General features: G+C 41.4%; 1 protein-coding gene across 16 annotated transcripts in view; it reads right to left on the bottom strand.

The window, feature by feature from the left end:
* magi2a (membrane associated guanylate kinase, WW and PDZ domain containing 2a) overlaps positions 1 to 12,411 on the bottom strand; it is a 369,023-nt gene that overhangs the window by 48,879 nt on the left and 307,733 nt on the right. For all 16 annotated transcript variants that reach the window (XM_055653114.1, XM_055653115.1, XM_055653116.1 and 13 more), the window contains one exon: positions 4,841 to 4,872. In XM_055653114.1, coding sequence (XP_055509089.1) covers positions 4,841 to 4,872 — 32 coding nt within the window. The remainder of the gene's footprint in view (positions 1 to 4,840; positions 4,873 to 12,411) is intronic.

The raw sequence follows: 12,411 nt of genomic DNA, 5'->3' as shown, positions 1-12,411 counted from the left end.
TGCATGCCTGCATTCCATTATACTACTTGCAATTAGAAGGAAATAAACATATCCCATCTAAAGAAGTAACAACTCTGAACAAATGTTCTCCTTACTATTCAATATATCAAATTATTTTAAAATATGATATAAATTTAAATTATATCTAGTGGCACAAAAAATATTTTTTTAAGTATATGTCATAGAGTAGAAAACAGATCACTATATCCAAACCAATCATGGTGAATAATCTAGAGAAAACATATTTGATCATCTGCTGTCCACCTACTTTAATAGGACACAGTTGTACAATACGACTTCCATATTTTAAAAATTCAAGGGAAATGGAATTCTCGAAATTACACTCAGTTATAATTCATATGTAATAACAGGATATATGTGCACTGACTGATAAAAAGCTGTTTTTATGTGGTGGTAAGATTAAGATTTTGCATCTGTATGCACCATATTAGTCAGCAATGACTTTTAAATTATTGGATCATGCAGGTTCAAGTCACTGCAACAATGAAGCTGTTTTGGAGGGTTCGGTGGCAGGGAAGGGAAAAGCAGATGGGTCTGGAAATGAAAGTGTGTGCCAGTTCAAGTGACTACAGATTCTTCCCCAGCTTACAAATGCCTGCCTTGTGTACAGCCCATACATATGGATGAGCTTTTGAGAGACCAGAGGATGGATTTTCTGGCTGCTGCAGGGCAACAGGCATCAAACAATTCTTAGGACTGGGACCCAGCCATAACCTGGGAGGGCCTGTATTCTCCATTTTTTTTCTTCTTAAAAGAAGTTCAAAGGTTCTTTATTAGTCACATACACCAATTGGTGTAGTGAAACGCCTATTGCCATGCTAAGTGATTTGGTAACCAGTTTTTGGTGCAGTATTTTCTTATTTACACAGTTAAAGAAACATAAATGGTCACTCACTGCTATTAATTAAGCTACTTTCAAAATGTTAAATAATATACATCTGGATTAAATTTCTTGATTTTTTTTTCAATGCTATTACTGGAACTCAAATATCCATCAGTTCTTGAATGTTTCCAGCTCTTCAAGTTTTTTGGTAAACCATTTGAATTCCAAAGAGTAGGGTTGCCTCTGCGCCATTATTACTAAATAAATCAGAAAGGCAAAGGCAATGTACATTGAAGTAAAGTCAGGCGGTTGAAGCACTTTGGCATTGGAGGGAAGATTTATACTGGAAATTAACACATTTGCAGAAAGACACAAATCAGTGACAAATGTTCACAGATATGAACTGAAACTTCCTGTTTTTGTTTTGCAAAAACATCGCAGAACTGAGGAGGGTATTTTTAAAGACAATGGGAGTAAGTGACCCCTCTTATGAATGCAGACAGTGTGGCTGTGGGACTAAGTTACTGCTTTACACCAATCTTTATTACTCTGGAAGACGCTACAAGAGAAGCCTTTTGCAATATTGGATGGGATAAAAGGAGATTCTCAAAAAGGCTGGTAGTCCTCAAAGAAGAAAAATTACCTGGTCCAGTTGGGATGTATTCCTGGTTACTGAGGAAAGTAAGGGTGGAAAGTGAAGTCAATGGCACTGAATTTCAGAAGTGAACTACAATGCTATTATATATGTGTGGTTAGTGCCTAAACTTGAAATATTATCCTTGCAGTCAATATCGAGGTCACATTTAGCTAGCATTTTGAAAAATACGGGCCAATAAATGAATGTCAGCACAGATGTGTTAACGGCTATTGCATTTGATTATCTTGGTCGAATTCTTTGATGAATTAACATCAAGGGCTGATTAAGGTTGATGTGTACATGCATTTATATTCGGCATTGAACAATGTACCACGTAATAAATTAGCAAAACATTCTAAATGCAATTTTTCTAAATTAATTGCATTTGAATTTATTGCTTAATGAGTTCATTGAACTTAACAAAATTTATGTGTAGGAAGGAACTGCAGATGCTGGTTTACACTGAAGAGAGACACAAAATGTTGGAGTAGCTCAGCGGATCAGGCAGCATCTATGGAGTAAAGGAATAGGTGACGTTTTGGGTCAAGATCCTTCTTCAGCCTGAAAAAGGGTCTCGACCTGAAACGTCACCTATTCCTTTTCTCCAGAGATGTTGCCTGACTTGCTCAGTTGCTCCAGCATTTTGGGTCTATCTTTAACAAAACCTATTTTGAATCTAATGTTTAATATGTTTATTGGACTTAACAAAACTTAAGTACGAGGTCCATTTTCAAATATAATTAAAAAGTAAAAGCAAAAATATGTGTTTTTCTGTGTGGAGAATCAGCAAACAGAAAAAATGGGTTCTACGTTTTTAAGATTTCACAGAGTTCACTGTGGATAAAGGGGTACAAGAGGATGTACTAAGATTTCCATAAGGCAAATGGCCAAGTTCTGGGGTTTGGTGCTGGATCCTCAACTTTTCACAATTTATATAAATGACTTGGATGAAGGTAAAGTTGTGCAGAAGATATAATAAAGCTTCAAAAGGATATTGATTAAGTGAGTGGGCAAAGACCTGGCAAATGAAATACATTGGAAAATTGGAAAAAGGAGCACATTATCTGAATGATCAGAGACCATGGAGCTAGTCGATGTTGTGGATTCTGGCTGTTTTAGTGCATGATTTGCAAAAAGAAAGATGCAGGTAAATCAAGTAATCAGCATAGCTAAGCAGCATGTGATTATTGCTGCGATATTTTGGTATACACAGCCCAGACTGTCATACAAACCAACTTCCCTCCCATTGACTCAATTTATACCTCATGCTGCCTTGGCAGGGCCAGCAGCATAATCAAGGACAAATCGCACGTGGGTACTCCCTCTTCTCCCCTCGGGCAAAAGGTATAGAAATGTGAAAACGCACACCTCCAGATTCAGGTACAATTTCTTCCCAGCTGTTATCAGACAACTGAAACATCCTACCACAACTAGAGAGTAGTCCTGTACTACTATCCACCTCATTTGGAGACCCTCGGACTTTCTTTGATCGGACTTTATCTTGCACTAAACTATATTCCCTTTATCATGTGTTTAAGAAGGAACTGCAGATGCTGGAAAATCAAAGGTACACAAAAATGCTGGAGAAACTCAGCGGGTGCAGCAGCATCTATGGAGCAAAGGAAATAGGCAACATTTCGGCCCAAAACGTTGCCTATTTCCTTTGCTCCATAGATACTGCTACACCCGCTGAGTTTCTCCAGCATTTTTGTGTACCTTCCCTTTATCATGTATTTGTACACTGTGAAAGGCTCGATTGTAATCATCTATTGTCTTTCCACTGATTGGTTAACACACAACAAAAAGCTTTCCATTGTACCTCAGTGCAACAAACAAAACTAAAATAAACCAGTGGAGAAGGTTCAGGGATTTTGGAGAAGGTGATTTTGCAGGCTTTTGATCAGAATCATCACTCTTTCTCCCACATATATCCCATGCAAACTAAGCCTATTCCCCTGCTCAGTTGCCAGTCAAGGCTTTGGATGCTGAAATTGATTATTCCCTGTTAGTTTTCTTCCTCCTGTTGCTGAACCGTCTCTGCCTCGTATTCCTTGGGGTTTCAGGTCTGCTTGCTGCACCCCCCCTGACATTAATTGCCCTCTGACTGGCTGGATTGCGCAGCACACAATATTACAGAGTGACTGGGACTGATGCAGGCAACAGAATCTCAACTTTAGAAGACCAGATAGGCATTTTGAGCAATGTGCTTGGCTCTCTTTGTGTTCAGCTGTTGGGCTAAGTGTGTACATTGGTGTGAAGGGCTGGAATCACTGCAACATAACAACCCAACTCTTATACTCAATGCCTTGGCCTATGAAGGCAAGCATACCAAACATTTATTTAATATTCTTTCTGCATGTATGCTGCACAAGCTCACAATCTCAAAACTTCAGCCAGTGATGGAAGAAGAGCAACATTTAGACCTGGAGCTGGAGAGATATGGTGAGCAGGCTGAAGAACCTGGAAAAATTCCTTGCAGAACACCACTCCTTATCTTCGAACAGAGCTGAGCAGAAAGGCTTTGAAAGCATGAATAATTGATGACTCCCAGATAAAGAGATTCTTTTCTCAAGGTGCCTTCTAAATCATTGTCCCCAGTCAAGCAAAGTAACCCTTTCCTCATTCAAATTCTTAACACCAATATAATACACCGATAATCAACCGAGAGCCCAGATGACAAAATAATCCCTCACATCCTCCTTTGGAGCGCTGCCCACTTTGACTAGTGCACATCGACAAATAAACCCGATTCATTTACTGAACTGACTCACCACAGCTATTTTCTGATATATGCAGTTCATTCTGACATGACTTGTGGGCGCAAGTAAATTTTCATTGTGGGACCGAGAGAGGGTTTTCATACCTAGGGATTAGAGCAGTAACAACCTCGTACTAATGATGCCCCATACAGATCTCCTGGCTGACCAGGCATCCCAAACCTCTGCCTTGGCATCAGTCTCACTGATAAAATACTCTTTTATTAGAGCTAGGGGCTCTCACTTTTTCTGCAACTCTCCTTTTCGAAGGCAGAAACATGAGTTTTGCTGGTGTCTGCCATCCTCTTCTGTCTGATCTGTGGCAAACTGTTAGACGCGGCATTCAATTGAGCTTGGTTCCTTAAGAATTACACACTTTAGTGTATTTTTCTGGTTGCTAACCGCAATGGCACTGTTTCTAATGTTTTTGGTATGCTTAATTTTGTTTTGCAGGGGATTTATCTGGGATATTAGTGCTTAATGCAGCAATGGAAAAGGATGACATCCAACTTCCAAGTAATCAACACTTATCTTCAACCAGCTTCAGTTGACAATGAGAAATGAAGCATCAGTAAGTAAACCGGAACCAAAGGTAACACTTACCTGCTTTGAACTCTTCCAGGGTGAAAAAAAGCCTGCAGTAGAACAAAAAAGAGAAATAATAAGAATGAGGTTGAAAGGATTTCTGCAATGAAGGTACCACAGGTCAGACATTAACATTAAATCCTGATAACAATTGTCAAAGCTGCATGATCATCCCGGAATTTCCACGAATTTGTACTTTTGGTATGGTCTATCAGCAACATTGTGCCCCACTTGCATTGTCAAAGTCCTGGAAAATTATTGCACAAGTAAGTTATTAAAATGGTGTTAAAACTTCCTGAAATTTCAGTACGGCAGAAACTCTTAAATAACTGAAAAGAACTGTTCCCAAAAATCTTGCCTTTTCTTGAAAAACAGACAAATTTATAGGTACACAAAAAAGCTGGAGAAGCTCAGCGGGTGCAGCAGCATCTACGGAGCGAAGGAAATAGGCAACGTTTCGGGCCAAAACCCTTCTTCAGACTGATTTATATATTGGCTTTTTCAGAGATGTTTGAAACCTTAAAGCATATTTAGTTAAAAATGCCACAATACATTTTGTGTTTCACAGGTAACAGAAAATATTGAATTTGAAGATAGACACAAAAAGCTGGAGTATTTCAGAGGGTCAGACAGATCTCTGAGAAAAGGGATAGGTGACGTTTCGGGTCGAGACACGTCCTCAGACAGAGAGTCAGGGGAAAGGGATACGACAGGTATGGACGGTGATGTAGCGAGATATAGAACAAATGAATAAAAGATATGCATAAAAGTAATGATGATAAAGGAAACAGGTGGGGTGGGAAATTGCAACCTCCACATGGTCCGCCCTGTTTCGACAAATGCATTCAACCCGGCATGCACAATCAAATAAGATCAAATAGAACAAGTTGTCTGACAACTTTAGGCTGTGTACGCCATACAAAAGAAGAAGAAGAAGAAGAAGAAGAAGACGAAGAAGAAGGAAACAGTCCATTGTTAGCTGTGTGCTAGGTGAAAATTAGTTCAGACAATGAGACTCAACCACATGACTTTGAAGCTGGTACAATTTGGGTAGGGGAGGGATGGAGAGAGAGGAGATGCAGCTGTGTTCAAGAAGGAACTGCAGATGCTGGAAGATCGAAGGTACACAAAATTGCTGGAGAAACTCAGCGGGTGCAGCAGCATCTATGGAGCGAAGGAAATAGGCGACGTTTCGGGCCGAAACCCTTCTTCAGACTGATGGGGGGTGGGGGGGGGAGAAGGAAGGAAAAAGGGAGGAGGAGGAGCTCGAGGGCGGGGGGATGGGAGGAGATGCAGCTGTTATCTGGTTAGCAAAATCAATATTCATACCACTGGGTTGAAAGCTGCCTAGACAAAATATAAGATGCTGTTTCTCCAATTTGCGTTTGGCCTCACTGACAATGGGGAGGCCTAGGACAGAAAGGGCAGTGTGGGAATGGGAAGGGGGATTAAAGTGTTTGGCAACCGGGAGATCAGGTAGAGCTTGGTCACCTTCGCCGCCTTATAACCATGTAGTATGAATATTGATTTATCTAACTTCAAATAACCCCTGCATCTCCTCTCTCTCCGTCCCTCACCACCCAAGTCGCACCAGCTTCAAAGTCATCTGCTTGAGTCCATTGTCTGTACTCGTTTTCACTTAGCACACAGCTAACAATGGCCTGTTTCCTTTATCTTCATGACTTTTTTTCATATCTTTCATTCAGATGCTGTCTGACCCGCTGAGTTACTCCAGCTTTGTGTGTCTATCTTTGGTTTAAACCTGCATCTGCAGTTCCTTCGTACACATATTGAATTTGAAATGGATTACTGCAAGAATATGATGTTCTCATAATAACAGTTATAGCTGTGTGATGGAGCTGACTTGCAAATAACTATCATTATCTATTATCAGATGCCCCATGAAAACAGGATAACTTATTTATGCAACCATTTGAAGGAGTTTTATAATACATAACAGACCATTCACAATGTACATAGAAACATAGAAATTAGGTGTAGGAGTAGGCCATTCGGCCCTGCACCGCCATTCAATATGATCATGGCTGATCATCCAACTCAGTATCCCGTACCTGCCTTCTCTCCATACCCCCTGATCCCCTTAGCCACAGGGGCCACATCTAACTCCCTCTTAAATATAGCCAATGAACTGGCCTCAACTACCCTCTGTGGCAGAGAGTTCCAGAGATTCACCACTCTCTGTGTGAAAAAAAAGTTCTTCTCATCTCGGTTTTAAAGGATTTCCCCCTTATCCTTAAGCTGTGACCCCTTGTCCTGGACTTCCCTAACATCGGGAACAATCTTCCTGCATCTAGCCTGTCCAACCCCTTAAGAATTTTGTAAGTTTCTATAAGATCCCCTCTCAATCTTCTAAATTCTAGAGAGTATAAACCAAGTCTATCCAGTCTTTCTTCATAAGACAGTCCTGACATCCCAGGAATCAGTCTGGTGAACCGTCTCTGCACTCCCTCTATGGCAATAATGTCCTTCCTCAGATTTGGAGACCAAAACTGTACGCAATACTCCAGGTGTGGTCTCACCAAGACCCTGTACAACTGCAGTAGAACCTCCCTGCTCCTATACTCAAATCCTTTTGCAATGAAAGCTAACATACCATTCGCTTTCTTTACTGCCTGCTGCACCTGCATGCCTACCTTCAATGACTGGTGTACCATGACACCCAGGTCTCGCTGCATCTCCCCCTTTCCCAATCGGCCACCATTTCGATAATAGTCTGCTTTCCCGTTTTTGCCACCAAAATGGATAACCTCACATTTATCCACATTATACTGCAGAGATGATCAATCTCGATTACGTCTTGAGATCCCTAACATCTGAGAATGTTTTTTAACCAATGTAATATCTCAGCTCTAATACTTCAGAATAGGTTCTAGCCAAACTATTTTAGCACACATATAATACTGATATCTACCTGACAATGAGCAAACTGTCCAGAAATATGTCACAAGAAACAGGGCAAATTCAATCAGGTTAATTAGTCTATTTCCAATCTTTACCCAAGTGATGGCTGGTGTCATAACCTGCCTACTAATGCTCAGCTTGGGTTTCTCCAGGACCACAGATCCAGTCATTTCAACTTTGGTCCAAACATTGACCAAAGGGCAGCATTTAATTGAGCGTGGTAACAAGAAGTACTGGTAAACTGAAGCCAATGAGCTTTATAAGGAAATAAGGTATAAGCTTTATTGGTCCAAGTTATGTCTTTCCCAGGACATAATTGCAGCAATTTTCAGGGTAGGCCCCTAGGCCCTACCATCTTCAGCTATATCATTAACAATTCTCCTTCCATCATAAGATCAGAAATTTGGATTGCAGATAACTTTGCAATGTTTAATTCCATTTGCAATTCTTCAGCAAATGTCAGTACACAGCAAGGCCAAGGAAATATCCAGGCATTGGGCAGATGGTAGCATGTAGCTCTTCTCCATGAGGAGAGTCTTAGCACTTACCCCTGACATTTAATCGCATTACCATCTCCATGTCCCCTACGTTCAACTGCACCAGCCACATAAATACCTTGAGTAAAAAAGACAATTAGAGGCCTTCCAGCCTGCTGTAAGTGACGTGACGCTCCACACTTTCCATCATCTTAAAGGCATAACTTAGTGGTGTGATGGAATACTCTCCACTTGCCTAAATGAGTAGCAAAAATCAATCTGCTTGACAGATGCTCCAACAATCATCCTAAAGATGTCCCCCCCACCACAGGTGTACAGTAGCAACATTACAAAATGCTTTGCAGTTGCTTGCCAAAGTTTACTTGAGAGCATCTCCCAAACCAACAATCTTTGACATGAGGAAGGACTATGGCAACAGGTGCATGGGAACAACACAATGCTCAAGGTTCCCCTCCTGGTCATGTATTGACCTGACAACAATATTGCCGAGTCTAAACACTAGAATTTTATTCTTAACTGGACCAAGTGGGATCTGTTGGGTCCTGGTCACATGGGAGGCCTGGTCCCTCAACGCAACCCATTCCACAACGCAATATTCCACCACACACCCGTTCCGCCCAACACAACCCGTTCCCCCAATGCAATATTCCACCACTCAGCCATAGCCCCCAACTGTGCAGGCCGGCTCATTTCCCCTTATTCACCTTCCCTCCTCGTAAACTGCAATTGCACTTGCTAAAGGACTCAATGTACTGGGATAGCAACATTGTAGTGGGCAGGTCTACAATCCCATTGTGACATCATAGCTGGTAACTGCCAGTGCGGATTGGAACAAATCTTTCTTAAAGTGGAGTTTAGTAAACTTAAAAATATGATAACTTGTGAAATATAACATCAATCTGAACGAAACTTATTGAAAATACACCACAGGACAACCGTGAGTAAGGTGGCACAGATATTGTAGCACTATCGTGTACCGTTTTGGCATAATTTCAGGATCTCACTCACTCACTCACTCACTTCGATATCCAAACAAACAAGATGAGAGTTTTAGTCATATATATACTAGACCAAGTTGGACTCGTTGGGTGCCGTTCCCCCAACGCAATATTTCCACTCATTCCCCCAACACTCCCTCCCCCTCATCTTCACCCTCCCTCTTCTCTCCCCTCTCCTCCTCCACTCCCTCCCTCTCCTTTCTCATACCCTCAGTCACTCCCTCCCACCCTCTATAACCCCTCTCCCTTCCCTACCCCCCTGACCCATTGGGTCCAGTTCCCCAACACAATATTCCACCACTCACTCGTTTCCCCAATGCAACCCGTTTCCACCTGTCACCCGTCCCCCCAATGCAATATTCCACCACTCACCCATAGCTCCCAACTGCGCAGACACGGCTCATACACTCCCTCCCCCCTCTTCACGCTCCCTCTTCTCTCCCCTCGCCTCCTCCCCTCTCCTCCTTCCCGTTCCCCACTCCCTCCCTCCCTCTCCGTTTCCCTACCTTCAATCACTCCCTCCCTCACCTCTCTCCTATTGCACTTCCCCACTAAACTCAATGTTTAAATAACATTTCTTCTCCTCCCCTCCCCTACTCCCTCCCTCTCCTTACAACAATGTAACAAATCTCTCATTGCACTGGGTGGAACACTGTTGATTAGCAGCTTACGTAAATGAGATTCCATTGCGATGTCATTGTCGGGTGGAGCACTGTTCACAGGCAGCTTATTTAAATGATATCCCATTGTGACATCATAGCTGCAAACTGCCAGCATCTGCCACTGCAGTGTTCATGTCATTCTTTCTCAAACAGGTTTTTGTAAAGTTGAAAATGTGAAAAACTTGTAAAATATAACATCAATCTGAACGAAACTTGATACAAAACACCAGAGGACAATGTGAGTAAGGTGGTGCAAACATTTTAGCACTATCGTGTACCGTTTTGGTGTAGTTCCGGGAGCACATTTACGGACAAGCTCACACACACACATAGAAACAAACAAGATGAGAGTTTTAGTAATATACTAGACCAAGTGCAGACCCGTTGGGTCTGCTCCCCCAACGCAGCCGTTCCCTACCCGTAGCCTCCACGGGAGACGTGGTCCTCCAATTCAAGCCGTTCAGGACTCAGCAGTGCAGCTGTTTTTAAATGGCGAGTTTGAGGCGAGATGCGGGCGCCAGCAGCCGTTATGGTCGCTGGCCAGCAGGAGGCGACAAATGAGTGAGTGGGGGGGAGGGGGGGAGAAGGATTTTATTAAAAATGTGAGTATAAACACGACAAAATTTAATCAGGAATGGATACTTGGAATGAAAAGTGAAATCTCTACCGAAATGGAAAAAATCTGGGCGTTTGTGGGTCTGGTGTTGGCGTAGCAACGAATCAAAGGCTGGCACCCACAAGTCAGGCAGAAACACACACACACACACTTTTAATATTATACTAGACCAAGTGCAGACCCATTGGGTCTGCTCCCCCAACGCACCCGTTCCCTACCCGTAGCCCCCACAGGAGACGTGGTCCTCCAACTCAAGCCGTTCCCGAACATAAGATTCCAGCACTCAGCAGTGCAGCTGTTTTTAAATGGCGTCTTTGAGTCGAAAGGCGGGCGCCAGCAGTCGTTATGGTCGCTGGCCAGCAGGAGGCGACAAAATGAGTGAGTGGGGGTGGGGGGGGGAAGATGGATTTTATTAAAAATGTGTACATAAACAGGACAAAATTTAATCAGGAGTGGATACTTGGAATGAAAAGTAAAATCTCTACCGAAATGGAAAAAATCTCGGCGTTTCTGCGTCTGGTGTTGGCGTAGCAACGAATCAAAGGCTGGCACCCACAAGACAGGCAGAAACACACACACACACACACACACACACACACACACACACACACACACAGTTTTAAATATAGATAGAAAATAGATAAGTAAAAAATATGTAAATAACAACAAAGGCTGTATAAATTAATTGCACTCCTGCCTATATTGGGTGTGTGCTGCAGGGTGATACCTTCTGTTGGACAGAAACAAAGTAGCTCATGAAAGCAATCATTTTGAACTTCTTGCCCAACTGATTTCTAAAGGAGTTAAAAATTATGCCTCCACTGTGTTGCTATTGTTATCTATGGTATGTTGTTTCACATTGCTCCTTAATGATCAAATTCTTATACAGTAAAAGAAAATGAGAATTATTTAATGTCAATGCCTGATTGGTAGGGAAAGACTAGTTGTTCGCCTGTTAGTTATCTGCTGATGTCATTAACTTTACAAGTAAATTAGATTCAGAACGCACTAAACAGTAATTAAGCAAAAACTAAGCTGTTACCTTTTCCTTCACCAAGTATGTCTAGGGAACAAATAATTAAAAAATATATTTACTTTTTTTCTGCTTATTTGTGTGTATATTGAACTGAACTGTTCTGTATTTTTGCTTACAATATTCTTTTGTGCTGCAGCAAGCAAGTATTTCATTGTCCTATCTGTGACAAATGACAATAAACTCTCTTGACTTGACTTGACAATTTTGTCATGTTATTTTATCCCATTTACTTCTGCACTCAATGATCTGCTAGTCTAGACCTCTGCCAATTAATTAATATTTCAGTAACTAGTGAGTACAAATGTGTCGCATTGTTTGATAATGCACCAGTTCTTTCTTTTGTCTCTGCATGAATCATCAAGATGTTTTGCAAGACAGCCTGATGAGATCACAAATGTGGTTTCACAAGCAAAACGGGGTTGCAGGCAGCAAGTGCAATGCCTGGTGTGTTAAAAAATAATCACAAAATAATCAAAATGATGAATGGAAATGGAATGGTGCTTTCCTGCCAAAGCAACAAATTTACTAAAATAGCAGTTTAAAGGAGATAGCAGGCCTAATAGCAAGTGCCAAGAGAAATGACATTTTCGGACTAGTTCCTTCATTGGATCGCTTCTGTAGTTTGGTCTTTTCCTAACATGGACGCACACGGACACATTGCAGATTTGTAATATTTTTATTATATTTTATTAGATTTTAATATAATTTTTGGCATAATTTCACATGAAAAACAAGACTGCAAATTTGGAAGTCAAGGATGTAAGGCAGAAAAAAGCTTCAGAAGGGATTTAAAAACTATCTGAATCATGCAATGCAAGTATAGAAAATCAAAAATAAAACTGCAGATGTTGGAAATTT

Source organism: Leucoraja erinacea, chromosome 22, assembly GCF_028641065.1.
Source record: "Leucoraja erinacea ecotype New England chromosome 22, Leri_hhj_1, whole genome shotgun sequence".
In the NCBI taxonomy this organism is placed as follows: domain Eukaryota; kingdom Metazoa; phylum Chordata; class Chondrichthyes; order Rajiformes; family Rajidae; genus Leucoraja; species Leucoraja erinaceus.
The sequence above is the reverse complement of the archived record's forward strand: the minus strand, read 5'-3'. Positions and strand labels throughout refer to the sequence as shown.